General features: G+C 50.6%; 10 protein-coding genes across 10 annotated transcripts; 6 read left to right on the top strand and 4 right to left on the bottom strand.

The window, feature by feature from the left end:
- Positions 1-291: 291 nt before the first annotated feature.
- On the bottom strand, positions 292-814 carry PtrM4_007710 (putative proteasome maturation factor protein; the record flags this gene model as incomplete). Its single annotated transcript, XM_001930758.2, has 2 exons — positions 292-756; positions 812-814. 2 exons carry the CDS (start codon positions 812-814, stop codon positions 292-294), a joined length of 468 nt encoding a protein of 155 aa, XP_001930793.1.
- Positions 815-1,115: 301 nt separating this feature from the next.
- PtrM4_007700 (membrane protein) lies at positions 1,116-2,308 on the bottom strand (the record flags this gene model as incomplete). The annotated part of the gene is made up of 3 exons (XM_001930757.2): positions 1,116-1,809; positions 1,861-2,075; positions 2,123-2,308. 3 exons carry the CDS (start codon positions 2,306-2,308, stop codon positions 1,116-1,118), a joined length of 1,095 nt encoding a protein of 364 aa, XP_001930792.1.
- A 926-nt stretch (positions 2,309-3,234) lies between these two features.
- Positions 3,235-6,372, top strand: PtrM4_007690 (ProP, Permease major facilitator superfamily; the record flags this gene model as incomplete). The annotated part of the gene is made up of 5 exons (XM_066102852.1): positions 3,235-3,580; positions 3,630-3,945; positions 4,004-5,178; positions 5,771-6,207; positions 6,256-6,372. The coding sequence occupies 5 exons, from the start codon at positions 3,235-3,237 to the stop codon at positions 6,370-6,372; spliced, it is 2,391 nt and encodes a 796-aa protein (XP_065965054.1).
- A 294-nt stretch (positions 6,373-6,666) lies between these two features.
- PtrM4_007680 (CaiC, Acyl-CoA synthetase (AMP-forming)-AMP-acid ligase II) lies at positions 6,667-7,851 on the top strand (the record flags this gene model as incomplete). The annotated part of the gene is made up of 3 exons (XM_066102851.1): positions 6,667-7,421; positions 7,496-7,783; positions 7,845-7,851. 3 exons carry the CDS (start codon positions 6,667-6,669, stop codon positions 7,849-7,851), a joined length of 1,050 nt encoding a protein of 349 aa, XP_065965053.1.
- A 775-nt stretch (positions 7,852-8,626) lies between these two features.
- On the top strand, positions 8,627-9,580 carry PtrM4_007670 (Kin17-mid multi-domain protein; the record flags this gene model as incomplete). Its single annotated transcript, XM_001930754.2, has 2 exons — positions 8,627-8,745; positions 8,809-9,580. The coding sequence occupies 2 exons, from the start codon at positions 8,627-8,629 to the stop codon at positions 9,578-9,580; spliced, it is 891 nt and encodes a 296-aa protein (XP_001930789.1).
- A 491-nt stretch (positions 9,581-10,071) lies between these two features.
- Positions 10,072-11,046, top strand: PtrM4_007660 (DDE-3 multi-domain protein; the record flags this gene model as incomplete). The annotated part of the gene is made up of 1 exon (XM_066102850.1): positions 10,072-11,046. The coding sequence occupies one exon, from the start codon at positions 10,072-10,074 to the stop codon at positions 11,044-11,046; it is 975 nt and encodes a 324-aa protein (XP_065965052.1).
- Positions 11,047-11,350: 304 nt separating this feature from the next.
- On the bottom strand, positions 11,351-13,043 carry PtrM4_007650 (uncharacterized protein; the record flags this gene model as incomplete). The annotated part of the gene is made up of 2 exons (XM_066102849.1): positions 11,351-12,892; positions 12,924-13,043. 2 exons carry the CDS (start codon positions 13,041-13,043, stop codon positions 11,351-11,353), a joined length of 1,662 nt encoding a protein of 553 aa, XP_065965051.1.
- Positions 13,044-13,414: 371 nt separating this feature from the next.
- Positions 13,415-14,469, top strand: PtrM4_007640 (uncharacterized protein; the record flags this gene model as incomplete). The annotated part of the gene is made up of 2 exons (XM_001930753.2): positions 13,415-13,939; positions 14,467-14,469. 2 exons carry the CDS (start codon positions 13,415-13,417, stop codon positions 14,467-14,469), a joined length of 528 nt encoding a protein of 175 aa, XP_001930788.2.
- Positions 14,470-14,631: 162 nt separating this feature from the next.
- Positions 14,632-16,315, bottom strand: PtrM4_007630 (CypX, Cytochrome P450; the record flags this gene model as incomplete). The annotated part of the gene is made up of 3 exons (XM_066102848.1): positions 14,632-15,315; positions 15,373-15,890; positions 15,940-16,315. The coding sequence occupies 3 exons, from the start codon at positions 16,313-16,315 to the stop codon at positions 14,632-14,634; spliced, it is 1,578 nt and encodes a 525-aa protein (XP_065965050.1).
- A 1,085-nt stretch (positions 16,316-17,400) lies between these two features.
- Positions 17,401-18,619, top strand: PtrM4_007620 (uncharacterized protein; the record flags this gene model as incomplete). Its single annotated transcript, XM_066102847.1, has 3 exons — positions 17,401-17,653; positions 17,702-18,122; positions 18,172-18,619. The coding sequence occupies 3 exons, from the start codon at positions 17,401-17,403 to the stop codon at positions 18,617-18,619; spliced, it is 1,122 nt and encodes a 373-aa protein (XP_065965049.1).
- Positions 18,620-19,072: the final 453 nt, after the last annotated feature.

Here is a 19,072-nt window from a genome sequence, read left to right as displayed (position 1 = left end):
TCTTCTCGGATCTTACTCCGAGTGCGAGCCCTATCCAGTCGTCAGCCGCCAGAAGAGTGAGAGCCACGCAACATGTCACATGCACACGACGGTGCAACACACCCTGGTCGAGCATGTCTGTAAGGTCCCAAAGAGAGTGCATCATCAATTCATTCCTCAATCTTGATTCTGACCCACTATTGTCCGTCCATATCATCTGCTTAGAGCTTGCATCGAGCTACTTGTAGACCAACTGTGCCACATGCTGATGCATACCCATTCGTCTAGCGAACAGGCCTTGTAAACAAGCCTCTACCAGTTCATCTTCATCTTGTTCTCCATCTCAGTGTGGAAGTCCGGCACCTGCCTCAGCTCGTTACCGGTGAAGACGTCCTCCCAACCAATCTCGCAGTCCCGTCCCTGCAGAATGTCTCGGTGAAGACCACTGCTGCCACCCAGCGCTGCTGGCCTCCATTCGCCCGCTTCAGCAATCTTGAGCTCCATACCCCTACGCACCGGCTCTGCAATTCCAAACTGCCGCCTCAGCATCTCCATCTTCAGACGGTCCTGAGTGTCACGCCATTGGACGAGGCGGGCCTCGAGCGGGTGAGCCGACTGAAGAACCACAGGCGCTGTTGATGATGACGTGGCCGTGGGTGCTGTGCAAGTCTGAGCGAGGCGGGATCGCAGAGTATCATGGACACCGGGGGCTGAAGGCGCTGACGTCTCGAGTGTCGTCTGCGTCGGGTGCGCTTTGTTGGGTACGAAGCGGAGAGACTTGGACAGTGTGAGTTCGCTATTCACCCATGTACAGCTTGAGAGGAGAGCCTACCATTTTGATTCGAGGTGCGGATTGACTACTCGGAGGTTGTAAAGTTGATCGCTAAAGTCAGCTCCGTTGATTCACGTGTCCGATTCGGCCAACTGGGAGAGTGATGGGAGTTGCTTGGTGGTGTTGGAAGGCGGCATGTCCAACTGTTGCTATCGATGAAGCTCCAGGCTACCTGAGTGACGCGCCCCACTAGCGTCTTGGCACAAGGTCCGCATACACCAGAGCTGGTCGCAACATGGAATTTGAAATTCCTCACTGGTTGGTATTACCCAAGTTGCAGTGCTTTCTATTTAGATGTGCATGCCTACATTCCAACCATGCTGCTCAATGGCAGGTCCCACACAAAACAAGCCGTCACCATTGCACCCATACTTACCAAGCCCGCCATGAGGACATTGACGGCGTTATTATCCAACAAATCACTTCCAACCTCGATCTTTCTGCTCTCATGTTGAGCATCAGCGACCGCATTCCCACTTGCCCCCGCCTTCATCATCGTCTCTGAAGCTTTGAGTGAAGTTGCTGTATCTATCCCACTTGTTTTCGGAATACCGTCTTTACCTTCTGCCCGACTACTAATCTTACTGCGCACCTGAGCTGTTTTAGAGACATGCACTGGGTTGCTGCTGTGTACAAGAACTCTCCTGCCTCCCTCGCCTTCTACAATCTTTCCCGAGTGAACGTCTACCACGCTGGCCTGAAAGAGTGCGCCCAGAAGAGAGTCCAGGAGTGTTCCGCAGAAGCCGGCAATTGTAAGAGCGAGGGTGTAGTTAACCTTCGAAGTCAAGGTCCAATCTTTGCAAAATGGTACGAGCAGCGTGGACGTGGCTGACAGTATGAATGATCCGAGTAAGCCTGCACCAAGCCCAGTCGCCGTTACCCCTCCATTTGTGCCCGGGGGGACCACGCGCCATGGAGCTGTTATGAGACGGGGTTTCGTCTTGGACAGAATACCGAGTTCCGAGGAGAAGGTGTCTGCAGCGACAGCAGCATAGTTGCTATAGCATGTCAGTGCTATACGACAGTACGAGGAAGGCCGGTTGGCTTACGCAACAATACCGACGACCAGCGCATCGCTGCCTCTGTTCCAACATAGATGTTTGTCATCATATCTCCCTTCTTTTCGCAGTTGCCAAAGGTGTAGCAGTATTAGCACCGAAGCTATACCAGAGTTCGCGAGGACTTGAACATGGTTCCGCGTCCCCTCACCACCGCTGGCGCCTATCGCAGACTGCGTAAGCTTTGCTTTGATTTCGTGTTTGACCTACATCATGTCAGCCATGGCAGAGAAACATCTGATACCAAACATACTTTCGTCACGGTGCTCCCAGACAGAAAGAAGACGGCAAGCAGCGCGAAGAACACACTCCAAGGATGCACCGCATGTGCAATTGCTGTTGCGATAGATGTGAGAATACCGACGGGCGTGAGTGATTTGCGCGAATATGCCCGGTATACTAGCGCAGCGGTCGCGGGGACGGCTATTATGGCCTTCATGACTGGGTGTGCGAAGTTTGCGTGCACTGGCACAGGAATGTAGCCCGAGAAGATGAGCGTTTCCGCGTCGCGTGGGGTACGTCATAACTGAGTTTAGGGCGGCCATGTCACCATGTGAGCTCAGCCCTGACAATCAACGAAAACATTTGCATATCCCAGCAATGTATTTCTATGCTTCTTGAGTTGAACTAAACATGGAATACCAGCGTCTCCTAGCCCGTAAATCACTGGCATAACTAGTATGCCCTATCTGAATAAACAGCATGCTCTTCTACTGATATCGCGGTTGCTTGACACGCTTATTAACAATCGCGGGCGTACACCAAGCGCATTAATAGGACCACGTGCACAGCATCCGGGTGCAGCAACCGAGAGTTATACAAAATTCTAGTCCACCTTTTGCTACAAAAAGCTTGGTCTTGCTTGGCCCCTTTTCAGCTCCTTCTGCAGGATGCCTGAAAATTAAGTGGGCAAGTGGCAGCCGTCTCATCCAACGTGCATAGTCAGCCGTCGGACTGGGCTTCGTGCCAATCGCAACGCTCCTCGCTGTGGCCTTATTTGGCCTTATGCACCGGTCCAAAGTTGCGGAGTTGCGATTGGTCCGCAATGCTCGCCCAACTTGGCCTAGTCGCAGCCCTATGCATGCGCTCCTCAACGGCAAACAGCTTTTCTCTCGTTGTCTGTAGCGATCGAATCGCATATCAGGATAAGAAAAAGATTGCCTAACGTGGCTGAATGAAACTCCGATACTGCGTACAAAGCCACAATGGTGGACATTCATGGCCCAGTCCTATTTGGGCTTGCTGTGCGCAACCATAAGCTTGAGGCAGGATATAAGTCTTCAGCGTTTATAAGGATTAGTTAGAGATCCCTATCGTTTCATCTTCTACTTCAGTTCTTCTTTCCTATCTTGCTGCTTGTCAATCATGGCAATCTTCCTGTTCCAATTCATACGTAGAAAGCTCAGAGAATGCCAGGCTCGCAAGGCCATTCCCACGACAGATGACTCCCATCTAGTACCCGAGAAACACACATACAACAAAAGCCAGAGAACATTAAACCGTAATGAACACGCAGGCTCAGAAGCTGCAGTACCAGGAAGTCATATCAACTATCTCACTCCCGAAGAAGCAGCACAACAGAAAGCAGAAATCCGTCGGAGAAAGATTCGACAATGGAAGTTGATCCTTGGACTTTTGCTACCCAATTTTCTGGCTGCTATGGACGTCACTATTGTGGCTCCTGCGATACCACTTCTATCTTCACATTTTAGTAGGTCCCCTTTCTATACTCGTACCACAAAATACTGACAGTTCCCAAGATCGCCTATCTGAAAGTTTCAACTGGATAGTGGCAGCTTACACCTTGACGTTTACCACATTTGTCCCAGCGTCCGGGCAGCTGGCCGACATCTACGGTCGCCACTTCGCACTCCAATTCGAGATGTTTTGGATCATGATAGGCAGTGTGCTATGTGCTGCTGCTCAATCTTGGAGCATGCTGCTCTTGGGTCGGGCACTACAGGGTTTGGGTGCTGCGGGTATCATGAGTCTTAGCCGTATCATACTCTCTGATGGAGCGACACTAGCGGAGAATGCATGGAATAACTCACTCTTGTCACTCATCAGTGGCGTGAGGTAAGCAATATATTCCTCCATGGGCTTGAGTGTGTATACCATACTAATAGCCTCTAAGTTATTCTATCGGTCCTGTCATCGGTGGCCGACTTGTTGATGCAAGTTGGCATTACATTTTCATCCTCCCAATTGGTGTATCGATCCTCGCCATGCTGGTGATCTTCTTCGTAATGCGAAAAGAGCTTGTACAAGGCAGTGCCACGGAAGCAGGTGGATCACGACGCCTTGGCTATATTACCGGACTTGCCATAATCGACTGGCCTGGTCTGGTCATGTTCATCTTGGGGGTAGGATGCATCATTCTCGCGATCCAATGGGGCGGAACACAATATGCCTGGAGCTCAGCCCAAGTCGTCGCACCGTTCGTCGTGGGTGGGATACTTTGCATATCCTTCTTCGTTTACGAATATCTTCTTGGACCCGGTCGTGCTGTAGCCCGGCTCTTCCCTCAACAGCGGCCCATGATCCCCTCGACACTTTTTCGCAAGGCAGACGCCATTCTACTCATGATCATAAACTTCTCCACTGGCATATCTATAGTCTCGGCGTTCTACTTCATCTCATATTACTGGCAGTTCGCAGAGGGCTACTCTTCCAGTAAAGCAGGTGTCCAGCTGTTATTCTATCTTCCCGGTCTCGGCTTGGGGGTTCATAGTGCGACGCTTCTTTGCAACAAATGGCCTCGTCAGACTTATTCGCCGCTACTCCTGGGTTCCATCGTTGAATGTCTGGGGCTCACCTTGCTCACATACTCGGTCTATATCCGCAACACGATAATGGTCAAGATTTTCCTAGCCGTGGCAGGGGCTGGTACAGGCCTTCGCTTCATGCCCGTCGTACTCCACGGGGCAGGTATCTGGTCCACGTGCATATCCAGTATGCAATCACTACTATCCTTCATGATTCCGCTCGGAGAAACAATCGGTATCTCGCTGATGGGCTCTGTATTTTCCAACAAACTCGCCACTTTCCTCGCACAGGTCAATGCCCGTACATATGGGACAGCTCTACCTGCTACCGGAATACCTTCTCTTGAGCTCCTCGATAAGCTCCCTGAAGCGGTCAAACAAGACATTCAGAACGCTGCTGCCAAAGCCGTCATGTGGTCGTTCGTTGCTGTGCTGCCTTTTGTGGGCTTGTCACTTGGCGCATCGGTCTTACTAGGCAATGTTTGGATTGGGAAGCCGGTAAGGGCAGCGAAAAAGAACAGTCCGGCGCGTGGGGCGGAAAAAGGTAAGGTTATGTATGGGATGTATGTGCTTGCGCTGTTGAAGGGACGCATTGGAGAGAGCAAACTGGATCTTGATGTAAATTTGGGACATGACGAAAAAAGAGAGATGGAGGGTGGCGAGCGCGCTGCTGGTCAAGTGGCATAGTGGAGGACATGCGTGCTAGTTAATGTGGGTTTTTGATGAACATATACAGCAAGAAGACATCTAGTTTGATATATATGGCGATTAGAACACGGAGTACTATGATTATGACTACTACGGATGTGTCGGAGATAAGTCTTAGACATGGTTAACGTAACGCGGGGATGTACCCCGGATTATGCACGAACCCGGAATTGCTGACAACCATCCAACAACAAACCTCGGCGCGACTGCCCTTGTCATCCGGAGGGGAACTTTCCGTTGGCAATGGGCCGTCTTCGTAGGTTTCGCAGCATCCGCCATGTTTCAGGAGTCGATTGGGGTTGAGCCTACAGCATAAGACCCCTTCCTTTTGCATACTCGATCATAGCGCAAGCGCAATAACAAGTCTAGAATATGGCGTGTAAGCTCTCAAACGTTGTAAACAAACCAAAACCCCTAACAATCTCAAGTACCCATCATTGCCAAAGTAGCCGGTACCGCCGCCCTCGCCGCCTACCTCAACGCCAAATACCATATAGCCCACGACCTTAACACTATCCGCGCCTTGCGGACATCACACTCCACTGCCTTCTTTGATGATTGCGTCGAGCGCAAGCGCATCCTCATGTATCACTTCTTTGAAGCCCAAGTCCGCAAACAGCCCGACTCTGCCTTCCTCATCTTTGAAGGCAGGACATGGTCATACAAGGAGTTCTTCACGGCGTTCACGCGCGTTGCGAATTGGCTGATCGACGACCTGAACATACAGATAGATGAGGTAGTAGCGATTAACGGAGGTAACAGCCCAGAGTATTTGATGCTTTGGTTTGCGTTGGATGCGATTGGCGCGGTGACCAGTTTTTTGAACTGTAATATAACTGGCGAAGGGCTGTTACATTCAGTCAGGGTACGTTGTGATTTGCTGGATAAAGAAGAGTGCTAACACATCGGGTAGATATCGAATACTAGGTTGCTGATTACAGATGACGATATCAAAGACAATGTCGAACCGTGCCGTGCCGAGCTGGAAAACATGGGGACTGTTAGAACAAGGTCTCCTCTGGTGGTATGACTACCATAGGCGACCGAGTAGAGGTACGAAAGGTAACCCTGTATTGGATTGAACTTCACTAAGAGCTATTGTTCTATCTACTTGTTGTTATGATGATCTTAGGACGTACATGACAGATCATCATTCCGCGTCGGTCCTTCTGCTCGGGCTTACTCCACGAACCTCACCTCGCCGACCTGGACTGAACCTAACATATTCTTAACAGGGACTACGATTCATTACTACAATCCGAAGTTCCTAGCCTCGCTCTCCAATATAACACCAGTACCTAGCTCCCGTCATGATGGTATTACCATGGAATCTCTCCGTAGCCTCATATTCACATCCGGAACTACCGGACTCCCAAAGTGTGTAGTCGTCAGCACCGGACGCGAACTTGGAACCGCAAACTCGATCAAAAGGTATCTCAAACTCAAGCAAGGGGACAGGATGTATACATGTATGCCTCTCTACCACACTTCTGCACATGGACTATGCACAACGCCCACAATCCACGCTGGCAGTACCATTGTGCTCGGCAGGAAATTCTCACACAAGACCTTCTGGCCTGAGGTTGCGACTTCTGAAGCCAACATCATCCAATATGTTGGCGAAATGTGCCGCTACCTAGTAAACAGTCCGCCAAACCCGTACGAAAGACAACACAAGGTCCAGAAAGCATGGGGCAACGGCATGCGTCCCGATGTCTGGGAACGATTCCGTGAGCGATTCGACATCCCAATCATCCACGAGGTCTACGGTTCTACCGATGGACTAGGGGCTATGCTAAATCCCAACGCCGGTCCTTTCACCGCTAACTGTATCGGTCTACGCGGTCTACTTGTGAACCACATATATAGCAAATTCGAAGCAAGAGTCAAAATGGATGTAGACACTGAGGAAATCCTGCGAGATCAAAGAGGGTTTGCAATACGCAGTGGCATCAATGAGCCAGGCCAAGTCTTACATAAAGTGACACCCATGATAGCAGCCATAGCACCGCAATACTACAGAAACGACGATGCTACACAAAGCAGGAGAATCCACGACGTATTCGAGAAAGGTGACACGTAAGTTCAACCATTGCATGTGTGAGGAAGTCGTCCAACAATGCAACGAACACTAACCACACACAACCCACCAGATGGATTCAGTCTGGCGATCTCTTCCGCCAAGACGCTGACGGCCGTATCTACTTCGTCGACCGCCTGGGCGACACATTCCGCTGGAAATCCGAAAACGTCTCCACAGCCGAAGTATCCGACCTTTTCGGGAAATTCACCCACATCGCCGCCACAAACGTATACGGCGTGCGCATACCAGGCTACGAAGGTCGCGCGGGCGCCGCATCAATCGTCATGGCTGATGGCGTTACGGAGGCGACGTTTGACTTTGAGGGTCTGGCGAGGCATGCGAGAAAGGTGTTGCCGGGGTATGCGGTACCGCTGTTTTTGAGATTGACGAGAGAGTTGGAGGTCACAGGGACGTTGAAGATGGTGAAGGGGAGGTTGAAGAGGGAGGGGGTGGAACCGGGGAAGGTGAGTGGGGGGGGATGTCGTGTATTGGTTGCCGAGAGAGGGTAAAGGGTATGAGAGATTTGGGAAGAGGGAGTGGGAGGGAGTTTTGGATGGGAGGCTGAGGTTGGGTTGATTGGTGGGGTTTTTAGGTGAGGGTTTTAGGTGTGGGGGTGTTGTAAGTGTTGAGATGTGTGGTTCGTGGCCTACTCTGGCCAGGATAGCGAAGTTCTCGGGGGGCTTGAAGGGGATATAATAGGGGTATCACTCTTCGAATCAAGATCCTACGCGCTTTTTATATAGTTATACTCTGTGCTTAAAGTACTGATATCATAATACAGTCAAGTCGTCTCCGTCGAAATTCGTCTTTGTTGGTAATGATGCGACCAGTCAGTCAAGAGTGACCAATAGGGAGTTGACGCTAATAAATTACATTACCATTAACATTTAAGAGACAACGCAAGGTTCGCGATTACAGCTTCATCGGCTCACAAGACTACCCAACCCAGTCGTAGCCCTCAAAGTGGAGTCATGCACATGTGAGAGGACCCTGGAAAAAGTCGCCTAGTACTAGCGCCCGCGGGTGGCGACACTTAGTCAGCCCTGTGAGTTTCGTGATCCCAACTGCATCCCCATCTACTACCCAGACACAAGCCTCACCCACGACCCCACGATTCACGCAACCTGTGTAATAACGATCGTCCCTGAATTCAACACATATACGCATACACATACGCTCTCGCCAATACACAACATCCAACATGGGCAAAGCGGAAGCCGGAAGCACGAAATGGGTCGCCAACAAGATGAAGTCAAAGGGTCTGCAGCGGCTGCGCTGGTGGTGCGAGCCGTGTCAAAAGCAGTGTCGCGATGCCAACGGGTGAGTTATCTACCTCACGTTTCGGCGAATCTCCTGGCGTGCTTTACTGACGATATCTTCCAGATTCAAATGCCATGTTACTTCAGAATCGCATGTGCGCAACCTTCAGGTCGTAGGCGAGGATCCCAAAAAGTACATCAACGGCTTCAGCAATGATTTCCAAAGAGACTTTGTCAACTTGCTTCGCACGGCGCATAATGAGAAGTGGATCTCCGTTAACCGGTTCTACAACGAATACATTCGGGATAAGGAGCACGTCCACATGAATGCGACAAAATGGAGCTCCCTCACAGAATTCACCAAACATCTCGGGCGAGAGGGCATAGTTAACGTCAAGGAAGACGAAAAAGACGGGCTGATGATCGCTTGGAGAGACACATCCGCTGCTGCCGTAACACGGCGCAACGAAATCGCTGAGCTCGAAGCCGCCGAGGCTCGCAGCGGTGCAGGTGAAGACAAAATGCTGAAGAAAATGGCGAAGCGTGCACAAGAAGAAGCAGATGCCAAGAAGGCTATCGAAGCAAAGCGAGCAGCTGCCCAGGCGTCGATGCAACCAGCAACACAACAAGTCACACCACCCGCCGAAGAATCTTCGCCAACAGACAAAACATCAGCGGACGACAAACAGACAGAATCACCTATTGATGGCCAGAAACAAGACGAAGAAAAGAAAGATGGCGAGGAACCAAAGGCACCCGCCAAGTTGAGCTTTGGACTCAAAACAAAGGCTGCGCCGACGGGTAAGCCTGGCTTGGGACAAATGAAGAGTCAGAGCATTTTCAAGCGGAAGAAGGATGATTCTGAGCAAAAGCCCGTCAAGAAGATTAAGCTTTGAATTAAGGGATTATGAGTCTAGGGTCTATGTGCATAGCGCGGCGTTTTGGTTATCGTGGCGGGACGATATCGCATTGGGATTTCTTGGTTAAGTGGGTGCCAATTCAGGTGCATTTTCGCATGGTCATGGCAATACAAGGATTTTCTTTCAAATCGCTAAAAGCGATTTCAAATACTAAGAACGATTCAAACACTAAGAATAACTAGTTTTCTTAGTTCCTCGTGTAAACCCCTTTCTCGCTGTGTGAGACGAGGCTGAGGCGACGCGCCAGACTAACGTAAAATTATGGGTGTTTCTCGAAATACCTTGAGCCACCTGGATCTGGTTGGCTTGGTGGCCAAGAACATCAACTCCTATAGTAATTTGTTAGTAAATCGATGCAGCCACGCTTTCTAACACCCACAACGTATTTGAAGTTCATTGTTTGCTGCGATCGCCTCTACTGACTCGCGTTTTTGGTGTTGCAATTTTCTCGAGCCCATCTCATCGCGATGCCAGGCACCGGCCACCGCTTGCAGCCCGCTGTTCTCCAGGCTATCCTCGACCGAATTGCTGCCTGCGAAAGTGATCGAGCCATCTCTAGAGCTACAGGTGCGAGCCGTAACACAGTAGCAAAGCTGAGGTTGAGCTTAGAGTTTTGGGGCGTGCCTTATCCGCCGCGCTGCGTTCGACTTGGGCGGCCATCTATACTCCGGCAAGCTCAGCGCGAAGGCCTTCAGGCATACCTCAATGGCTCACCGGGCGCATACATGGATGAGATGAGGGACTTCTTGTACGACGAGTACGACGTTAGGATAAGCCTTGCGAGCGTTTACCGAGAGCTAGAGAAGATGAGATGGTCTCGCAAGCTTGCAACAAAGCGGGCAAAGGAGCAGAGTGAGCCACTCCGCCGCCTCTATCTTGCCAGGATGGCGCAACACTATAAGGCGGAGCAGATCGTTGCGTTGGACGAGAGCGCCTGCAATGAGCGTACGGGCGACCGCAAGTATGGCTGGTCTCCAATCGGGGAGCCGGTGGAGCTATCACACAGCTTCAGGCGATCAGAACGGTGGTCGCTGCTGCCAGCCATGACGATAGATGGCTACATAAGCTATAAGATCTTTCAAGGCGCGATTACATCTGAGATCCTAGAAGACTTCTTAGAGTTTCAAGTGCTGCCGTTCTGCAATCCTCACCCAGGGCCAGCCTCAGTAATCGTGCTTGATAACGCCTCCATCCATCGATCAGAGCGTGTACGGGTGCTTTGCCAAAGTGCTGGAGTACTCCTTGAGTATCTGCCGCCATACTCACCAGATTTCAACCCCATCGAGAAGAGCTTTAAGCAGCTCAAGGGGTGGATGAAAAGGAATTCAGCGCAAGCGGAGAACTTCATTGACTTTGGGGTCTTTCTTGAGTATGCAGCGCAGCTGGTGTGCTGTAATATTAACTGCAGAAGCTGGTTCCATAGGTGTGGCTATCCCTATTAATTGTGCTTTTAAATGGATGCCACAGTACGTTTCTATAGGTAGATGATACCATACAAATGCGAACGATTACACCTTAATGCGCAACCCACAAAAGCGATTTAATAATTCTAAAAAAATAAGAGCTATTTCTATACATATAGAACTATCTTAGGAAGTTAACCTGTTATAATCGCATAACGTTGTAGTGTTGTACATAGGGCTATCCAAATAGACTATTGTTGCAGCGCATTTGAAACGCCTGAAAAACCTCAACACTATAGCGGGCACGGGCCGCTGTCACCAAAAACGCTCAGGCCACTAAGCTTCAAGCATTCTCGCCATCATCCTCCACAACACTGCTAGACGGTTCAACCACCAATTTCTTGCGCGCAATCTCTTCTCTTTTCTTACAACGTTCGACTCGTCTCCAGTTACGATCTGTGAGACCCTGGTACCCAGCTTGCCATTCTTTTGCAGTGTTTTGTAGCGTGAAAAACCAGCCAGGAGGCTGCTTGAAATGCTGCGTCCACAACTTCAAGATATCACCAGATGGCTGCATCAAGAGGTTGATATCCATAGCTCCGTCAATAACAAGAGTCTTATAAAGCTCGTTAATGTCCTCTCCAACTGTAGGAAATTTTAACTTAAGGTAGTTAAAGAAATTACTAGTATGCTCGTTAATCTCCTGCTCATGATCATATCGGATAGGCGCCCACTGAGATGCACTAGATACCTCAGCTCTTGTTATCGTTGGTGCAGCTGCCTGCAAGTTAGACTCCTGTTGAGGTTGCCTGTTCATCCGCTCAAGCTGTCCAACGATGAGCAGTTTTGTTAAGCTTTTGATATCATCGTCGCCATCTCCAGCCGCCCGCAACTTGCGCGTTTTCTCATGCACCCGCAGGTCCTTTGCTCTCAAAATTGCAAGCCGTACATCATCAGATGGCTCATCGTACGTTGCCCTTCTCGCTGTAATTGCTCTTGCCCACATGGAGATAATGTTGCCGTTGACAAAGAGGTGATCTTCGAAGCGCGCTGGCTGCCTCGCTGTTGGCGCCATCCAGCAGCAATAAGGATAGTTCTCGCAATGGGTATCTGTACAGCGCCATCTATCCCGGATAGCAATAGCATGCCCGCTACCTGCTTGTTCAGCTGCTATTACACCAGCAAGCCCCTCCTCTTGAATCACCGTTGCGGTGCGTCGACGAGGACCGTCGACAACCGTTGGCAACGGCTGCTGCTCCCCTGGAATTTCAGCCAAGATGAGCTCGAAATCGACGTTTACTGGCTCGCTGACATAGTTATCAACCTCTACAACAAGGCGCTGAAAGCTATTCCACGTTGCATCAACACCTCGCCGCAATCGCTTTATCGCGCGCTCGCGTTTGGCCTGCTTAGCTGGGTAAACAACAGTGCAAACAGATGAGATCTTCGCTCTTTTTGGCCGTAATTCTGCAACAACGTCATCTACCCACTGCCATAGGTCGTCGAAATGCAGCGAGTACAGCCGTACGCCGTGCTCGCTATCGGCAGCTTCAGGAATAAAGTGTTTCTCCATATCACCACCAAGGCAAGCCCTCCACCTAACGCGCAGTACAGGATTAACCTCATCCTCTAGCGCTTGCGATGAGCGAGGCAGCCATGGAGTGCCTTCTTGACGTCGGTACGCTGGCTCTCCCTCATCCTCAACACTACCGGCAGCGCCCTTAGCAGCGATCTCATCCTCATCCTCAGGCAGCGGATCGCCATCTCCATCCTCGAAAGTATCCTCATCCTCGCCAACGATATCTTCAGCTTGCGCGGAGGCAGCTGTTTGGGTGGCTTGCAGCTCAGGCTCGGACAACGGGCTTTGACGGCGCGGGGGCAGTCGCTGGAGGCGACGGCAGCGCCTCACGGCGGACACGTTTAGGCGTTAAATGGGTAGGATTTTGTCTAGTTGCTGGCGCTCTACGCTTCTGGGAGGACGGGTTAACGCCTTGATCGAATGGCTGCTTCGGCTTACGCTGGCGCTTGGGCGGCATCCCAACAGCAGCTAGATTGAGCTCGCAACAAGCTCCACACAAACAAAACGCTATACACGAACGATTTAGAGTACAGGACTAGCTTCATGGGCTTCTGGAGGTGGGAAACGGCTGCTGCATTAATTTACTAACAAATTACTATGGGAGTTGATGTTCTTGGGCACCAAGCTAACCAGATCCAGGCGGCTCAAGGTATTTCGAAAACCACAATAGCGTAAAACCGGCGCGACTACATCATCGAAAACGCGTCTTCCCTTCGTACCCAACCCTCCAGCATCATCAATCCCAACACCAAAATTTCTACGCCTGGCGCGATTTAGACCTTGTCGTAATAACAAAATTACATTTACGACTGCCATTCCCTACCTAAAATGTCTCTCATAACCCTCCCATCACTTCCAGACCCAATCCTACACCTAATCTGTATCTACCTCACGCCCGACCGACCAACCGTGAACGAAACCATACACGGCCAACAACCCACACTCTACCGCTCCATCATCAACCTATCCCTCACCGCGCACTGCCTCAACCGCATCTCCTCCACCCACATCGCTACAAACATCAGTCTTACCGCCGCCTGCACACGCTACTCCCTTTTCCTGCGCAGTGTAACGTCAAACCCCATTTACGCGTCTCACGTCAGGTACCTCAAGTACTCTGAAAACACCCTGAATGCGGGTGCAACAACGGAGGATAGCGACGGTCTTGGAACGCTGCTTAAAGCGCTCTCGGGGCTAGAAGTCTTGTACGCCTATGGTGCGCACCATGCGCCCGCTAGGATACTCAAGTCTCTCACAACACCCAACCCCCTATCACTATGCAAGACCCTGCAAGCCATCCGTCTCGACCACGTAAACGCGTGGCAGGAGCACGAAGTCGTGCAGCTTACTCTCGTGCGTGGGGAGCCGATATGTGAGGGCACGACAGGCGAGTGTCACACAACCGGGACCCACCTCCTCACCGGCGACTTGCATGATCTAGACGTTTCTGCGCTGGGGGAGAAGATTACAGGCGTCGTGGGCGTGGAGGTTGCTACCAAGGACTTTGAACATGGGGAGGATGATGATGAGGAAGAGGATGGGGAGTGGGAAGATGAAGATGACGAGGAGAGTGATTGGAGTGAGCAAGATTATGAGGATGGGAGTGAAGATAGTGACTGGGATTCTGAGGACGACAGCGATTATGAGGATGATTGGGAGGCAGAGTATGGGTTTAGTGTGCCAAAAGTTGAGGCCGTGAAGGAGGGAGGAGGTGCTGCTGTCGTTGCTGTGCCGCCGGTTTTGGGTGTTCCTGCTAGGGGGGCGAGTTTATTGGATTTTTAGGTGGGGTGAGGATAGTTAGTATTATTGGGCGATGCTTTGTATGACTAGTAGAGTGTGTTTTGTAGAATGTAGCCATTTTTGGTTGGTTTAATAGATAGTAATGTCAGATTTGAGTATATCGAAGATAAGACATTGTATTCATCATAACATTGCTAAATCCTGCGTGCCATGAATTCTTAGCCTTCCCTCTCAGTCCAAGTACTCATGAAAACTTAAAGTCATACGTTCAATCATGACACATCTCAACCACGACACCTTCGCAATCAGCCGCCTTTAACAAACCTCACCATCATCCTCGGCGGGCCCGCGGTAAAATGATCCTTAACCCCCTCCCAAAACGCCCCCACATCCGTGCCCTCTTCAAGCACGACATCAAACTCACTGATCACCCTGCCCACCACACTCCTCAACTCCATGAGACTCAATTTCTTCCCCGCACAACTATGCGCACCCGTAGAAAACGGTATATACGCCGCTCTATTCCGCACCAACTCTGGTCTAGTCGTCCACCGCTCAGGTATAAACTCATCGGGACAGACGAAATTCCTGGGGTCGCGGAACAGCGGGAAAAGAGGGATGTGTACGATAATGTTTCCGGGGATCAAGTGGCCCGAGATCTCGACACCTTGGGGTGGGGTTACGCGTTGGGAGCCGAAGAAGACGGAGGGCCACATGCGCATGGACTCTTGGATGACTGCTTCGAGAAAGGGGAGGGCGTTTTGGCATGTGTGTGAGGGGTGTTTGGCTAGGAACTCGTTGCGTACGGCGGTCATATAGTGAGGGTGTGTGGCGAGTTGCATGAAGATGAAGGTTAGGGCTGTGGAAGTAGTTTCACTACCAGCGGAGATGATGAGGCGGGACTCGCCGAAGAGGAGTTCGCGGCCTTCGTGGGTTTTGGGCGTCGAGGTAATCAGGTGGGAGATGAGGTCTGGTTTCGCGTCTCGGACCTGTAGGTGGATCTAGTTGGACGGGGGTATCTGAGACATGTAAACTAGAGTACGTACCTTCATTCGGATTCGCATTTGACTGACACTCCAGTCTCGCCATTCTTTCATGGGGCCGGCGATTGATGTGAGGACTCCGATTGCGTTCATCAGCCATGGCATGTGGTACATGTAGCCCAAGGCTTGGACACTGTTGGTGAAAGTGGCGAGGATGCTTGCTGCGACATCGCTTTGTTCACCCTTGATGAAGCCCATAGGCTTTCCAAAAGCCAGAGCTGCCATGACATCGTAGCTGTAGTAGGTGGTATATTCAAGGAGAGGAATGGGCTGTCCTTCTTCATTGCGGAGTCTTATGAGTAACTGATCCGTGAAATGCTCGATTTGAGGAGCGTAGTCAGAGAGTGATGCTTTGAATGCATTATCCCAAACCCGGCGTCGCTGTCGATGAAAAGTCTTGTCGCGATTGAGATGCAGGGATCTTTCCATGACATCGAAGAATGGGCCCTTGGTAGTCTTGGAATGAACTCCCAGGATTGGCTGGATCGCAGCTGCATCGAACACGGTGAGCTCACGTGGTCCTGTACTAGTCAGTACTGAATTCGGTAAGAGGTACCAAGCATGACAGACCTGTCCTTACGTAATCACCGTAGCTGTATTGTAAGCTCTGGAGTACTCGATGATAGTGTAGATTACTGTCCCACGTCTGTTTGATTGTCCACCATCGTGATAACTTCGCTGCCCGGGGACCTGGGAAGTGCCTGAGTGGATGAAAGAAGGCGCGGTAGACTCCGATGTAAAGCCACAGCGGCACCCAGAAGGCGCTGGTTACCAGTGTTGCAGCAATGAAACCAGTGTAATATGCGAGGACCCAGAACACAATAGACGCAAGCCCAAGTATCGATAGGGTTAGATGGTCGACTTCCACTCGACGCAGAATCAATTCGTGCAGTACGACTGCCGATAATGGTGCAAACACAAAGACGGCGATGGGTACAGATTCCATAGCTCCTTCCCGGATAGACGCTGTGTTGCTGATGTTAGGGTGATGTTCGTCGACAATAGTGCCTCCTTTGCAGCTCAACTCACAAATTTCCCCTTATTAAATCCCATTAGCTGTTTCAGCGGCCCGTGGATACTTGCAATGGGCCTACCAGTTGTGAGTGCATACAATCAGTTGCTGCGTTTGGTAATTGCCGTGGAAGGTGTTACTGCGAGCACGAAACGTGGGAGAAGGAAAGTGCGACGTGTTTGTTCCCCGATCTTTGGAAGGTGACAGTCGCACTTGTGGCAGCATGTACAGAGACCCGATTGGCAACACCACCAGCTGAAGACATCCAATCTTTAGCTGCACTTGGTCCTTCAAAATGCCTCGGAAACTCTCGAAATATAGGATTTGCTGGTATTGCTGGAATAGGAAGCCTGCTGCATCCGTTGATGAGTGGCTTGCAAGGATTAGACTAACGTACGTTCGCGCTTGTAGTATTTAGTCGCACACCATCACACATAGGCGACTAGTGGCTCGGATCGAAGTCATGCTAAGTTAGACTTCCAGCTGTGATATTGTGATGTTTTCTAGCGGTCCGACGTTGTTTGGTTCCCAACGAAAGGGAGAGACGATGGTGCATGAATTGTCCGAACGCCACGTTATTGATTGTAGTACTTTGTGTCACTTCGGCACGTATACCAGCTTTTCCTGAGGCTGACACTGACCATTTCAGGACAGGAATGTATAATGACTTAGCCGAGACAGGGGTCAGGCGTGCCCTCTTTGCTGCCATGAACATGCCAAAGAGATTCACCTTTTGTTATTAGATATCCCTCTGCCCTTTTCACAGGATCTAAGCTAGCCGTTCCGAGAAATCGCACATTCGTAAGCGCTATGAGCAAGCGTTTGCGTCTTATGGTTCCACAGTTGAAGAGGCGAGGTTATACAGGAGAGGCGATCAGCCATGCTTCCCCATGTCAAGTGTTGGCAACGTTACACGATGCTGCTACCCAGTGATAAGGTCGCTGCAAGTCCGGCATCGTGCTAGGAGCAATCCAGCTTTCGAATCCTTCGCCCTCTTTCGCCAAGAGCTCCCCGAAAAAATGACTACGAATGCGCAGAAAATTGGCGTTATACCGCCGCCTCATGGTATGCAACCAGATTTCAGTGGCGATAGGACCGACCTCCAGAATAGGATCATCGTGGTATATGTGGTGATGACGGTCATCTCCACCATTGTGCTCGCTTTGCGACTGTATACTCGTATCTGTATTCGCCACACAACCGGGTTGGACGATGCACTTGTACTGTGTAGTTGGATGGGTTGCGTCGCGTGGCTGGTAATATGTTTCGAAGGTACAGTCTATCGCTGTCGTCAACGTTGCGCGGCTGACCATAGCACAGCGTTCCAATACGGCTTCGGTCAACATCTGTGGAACGTCACTCCTGAACAGGTAATGGCCTACACAAAGATACTTGTTGGTATCATGGTTGTGTACGTTTGGACGCCCGCTTTGGCAAAGCTGTCACTATTGGCCCTCTACTACCGCCTCAATCCGGACCGGACCATTCGAATGTGCATCTACGGATTAGCGGGCCTGGTCTTTGGATATTCTCTTTCGATTACAGTTGTTGCTGCTGGTCCTTGCAATCCACAAACCCATACAGATCAGAAGTGTCTGACAGACTTGAACCTGTTCATGGCGTGTATCAACATCATCACAGACTTCCTGATTCTCTGCTTGCCGATACCAATGTTGCGCGCTCTACAACTGCCGTTGAAGCAAAAGGTCTTACTAGGACTCGTATTCGCGCTTGGGTCTGGGTATGAATGACTGCACAGCTTTCCCCGCCAGGTACTGACAGCTCGATAGTGTTGTCGTGATTTCTACTGTTCGCATCATCTATGTTTACAGCATGATCAGCAACCCCGACTCGACTTACAACGTAGCCAAGGCATGCATCTTCTCCACAGTCGAGCTCAACGGCGGTGTGATTTGCGCATGTGTGGCGCTTCTGAAACCGTTCATACAGCAGTATATGCCCTGGATACTGTCCCTATCGAGCAAGAGTGGGAGCGGGGATCGTTCTATGATCCGCAAATTCAGGATGTTGGTAAAACGTGGAACTGAGAAGGAATATGAGTTGCAGAGCCCAGAAGCAGAAACAGCTGCGCACAATCAGGCAGCTGACAAGAAGTCGAGCCGTCAAATTGCTGTAACCAGATCCTACAGCGTTGAAGATTCGAGGACTGGGAAAAGTGGCGGTGACAGCATGGACGAACTCTTTGCGCCAGATGCAGGGTGGAACAACGGACGGTAATTCAGGTTCAATGTCTGCCCGTCGAATAGCGCTGGTCGCAATGCAGAATGGTGGTGAAATTGCAAAAGATGGCCAAGGCGAGGAATTGAGAGCGATTTGAGGTCGGAGTCCATGGTATTAATGTTACAGTGCAAAACAAGGCCACCAGGCAGTTCCTATGGATGTGAAGTGTACGACAGACGCCAGACGTCAGCTGGCTTATAAAGGGTAAGATGACGCTTGTAATCTGGGCGCATCACTACCACATCACATCATACAAGATGTACTGTCCATCCCAGCTGACACAAAGATGTATTCCTTCATGCAGGAGTGGAGTCTTGTCATATATGTCGTGGCGATCTATACGCAATGCGCAATGAAGGTCAGAAGCGATGGCTATAAGTAGCTATCCGAGCGTAACTGGGCAGCGTACTAGAAGCAATAATGGGGTATCTATTTGTTCTGTGAAAATAT

This window comes from Pyrenophora tritici-repentis, chromosome 1 (genome assembly GCF_003171515.1).
Source record: "Pyrenophora tritici-repentis strain M4 chromosome 1, whole genome shotgun sequence".
NCBI lineage: Eukaryota > Fungi > Ascomycota > Dothideomycetes > Pleosporales > Pleosporaceae > Pyrenophora > Pyrenophora tritici-repentis.
This window is presented reverse-complemented; position numbering and strand designations above follow the sequence as displayed.